General features: G+C 44.3%; 1 protein-coding gene across 2 annotated transcripts in view; it reads right to left on the bottom strand.

Moving 5' to 3' along the window:
- The window catches only part of SLC25A33 (solute carrier family 25 member 33), a 43,967-nt gene that overhangs the window by 13,212 nt on the left and 29,099 nt on the right, over positions 1 to 1,656 (bottom strand). For both annotated transcript variants that reach the window (XM_017503553.2, XM_017503560.2), the window contains exon 3: positions 374 to 451. In XM_017503553.2, coding sequence (XP_017359042.1) covers positions 374 to 451 — 78 coding nt within the window. The remainder of the gene's footprint in view (positions 1 to 373; positions 452 to 1,656) is intronic.

Raw genomic sequence — 1,656 nt, 5'->3', positions numbered from 1 at the left:
CAAAAAAAAAAAAAAGCAGATTCTGATGTAGGTCTGGGCTGTACCCTGAGATTGTATGTTTATGACAAGCTCCCAGACAATACTAACGCTGCTGGCCATGTGCCATACTTAGAGTAGCAAACACTTAGAGTACATTACAGTAATTATAGCAGATTTTCACACTTAAGAATATGAAGAATACAGTAAGCAGAATCTCTTTTACACACTGAAGAAACACCTAAAATTTTCAATGACTGTTTGCTATGTCCACTATATTTAGGCAAATCCAACACAGAAAAAGACACTGGTCATTCAGCAGCATCACCCTTTGGTATGAAACGGCCCAGCATTCCATACTGCTTCACATGGGCTAGCTGGAAATCTTAATGCTTACCTTGATGGTGCAACTCCAACCAAATTTGGACCCAAGCCTCTAAAAAGTGACTTTGGTCCCTCTTTCTCCAAGATAGACCTGAATAATAAGAAAAGACAAATCTTTAAAACCCCTTAGGCAAGGCCTATGAAAAATGAGGAGGAGTCAACCTTCCCATTAGTTTCTTGAGAGAATAAAATGTTTGCGTGATCTCAGGCTCAACTCTTAACTGATTCGATTACAATACAGAATGGGAAGGCTGTAGAATACTGCTATCGCACACAGTGAAAAACCATGCTTCAGAAACCATCAGTTAGACATTTTTTCTTTTTTGTTTGAGACAGAGTTTGGCTCTGTCACCCAGGCTAAGTGCAGTAATGCGATCTCAGCTCACTGCAACCTCCACCGCCCAGATTCAAGTGATTCTCCTGCCTCAGCCTCCCGAAGAGCTGAGATTACAGGCACCCGCCACTATCCCCGGCTAATTTTTTTTTTTTTAGTAGAGATGAGGTTTTGCCATGTTAGCCAGGCTGTTTTTGAACTCCTGACCTCAGGTAATCCGCCTGGCTTGGACTCCCAGAGTGCTAAGATTACAGGCCTGAGCCACTGCGCCTGGCACAGTTTGACATATTTTCAAGAAGCCATTTCCCCTGTTCACACAAGAGGAAGATGTGCAGGGTCTACACTATACAATGAAATCCTGTGAAGGTAGGATGAGTATGGCAGAGGGTTCCACACAGGGAATAATATCCTCATCATAACAAGATTCACTGAGAAACAGGTTCAGAGATTTCTTTTGGATTTACTGCTTCTAACATTTCTATCTTCTAGATCTTTACCTTATGTAGTAGAATCTTATACAGGGATATATGGAATAGAGCCAGCTCAGTGGCTCATACCTGTAATCCCAGCACTTCGGGAGACCCAGGCAGGAAGATCACATCACTTGAACCCAGGAGTTCCAGACCAGCCTGGGCAACATAGTTAAGACCCCATCCCCACAAAAAATGAAAAAATTAGCCAGGTATGGCAGCGTGTGCCTGTGGTACCAGCTACTCAGGAGGCTGAGGTGAGAGAATTGCTTAGCCTGGGAGGTCAAGGCTGCAGTGAGCCATGATCACACCACTGCACTCCAGCTTTGGCGACAGAGAGATACCTTGTCTCAAAAATTAAGGGAAAAAAAAAAAAAGCCGGGCGCGGTGGCTCAAGCCTGTAATCCCAGCACTTTGGGAGGCTGAGGCGGGTGGATCATGAAGTCAAGAGATCGAGACCATCCTGGTCAACATGGTGAAACCCCGTCTCTA

The sequence above is a fragment of the Cebus imitator genome, unplaced genomic scaffold (genome assembly GCF_001604975.1).
Source record: "Cebus imitator isolate Cc_AM_T3 unplaced genomic scaffold, Cebus_imitator-1.0 Scaffold15, whole genome shotgun sequence".
In the NCBI taxonomy this organism is placed as follows: domain Eukaryota; kingdom Metazoa; phylum Chordata; class Mammalia; order Primates; family Cebidae; genus Cebus; species Cebus imitator.
This window is presented reverse-complemented; position numbering and strand designations above follow the sequence as displayed.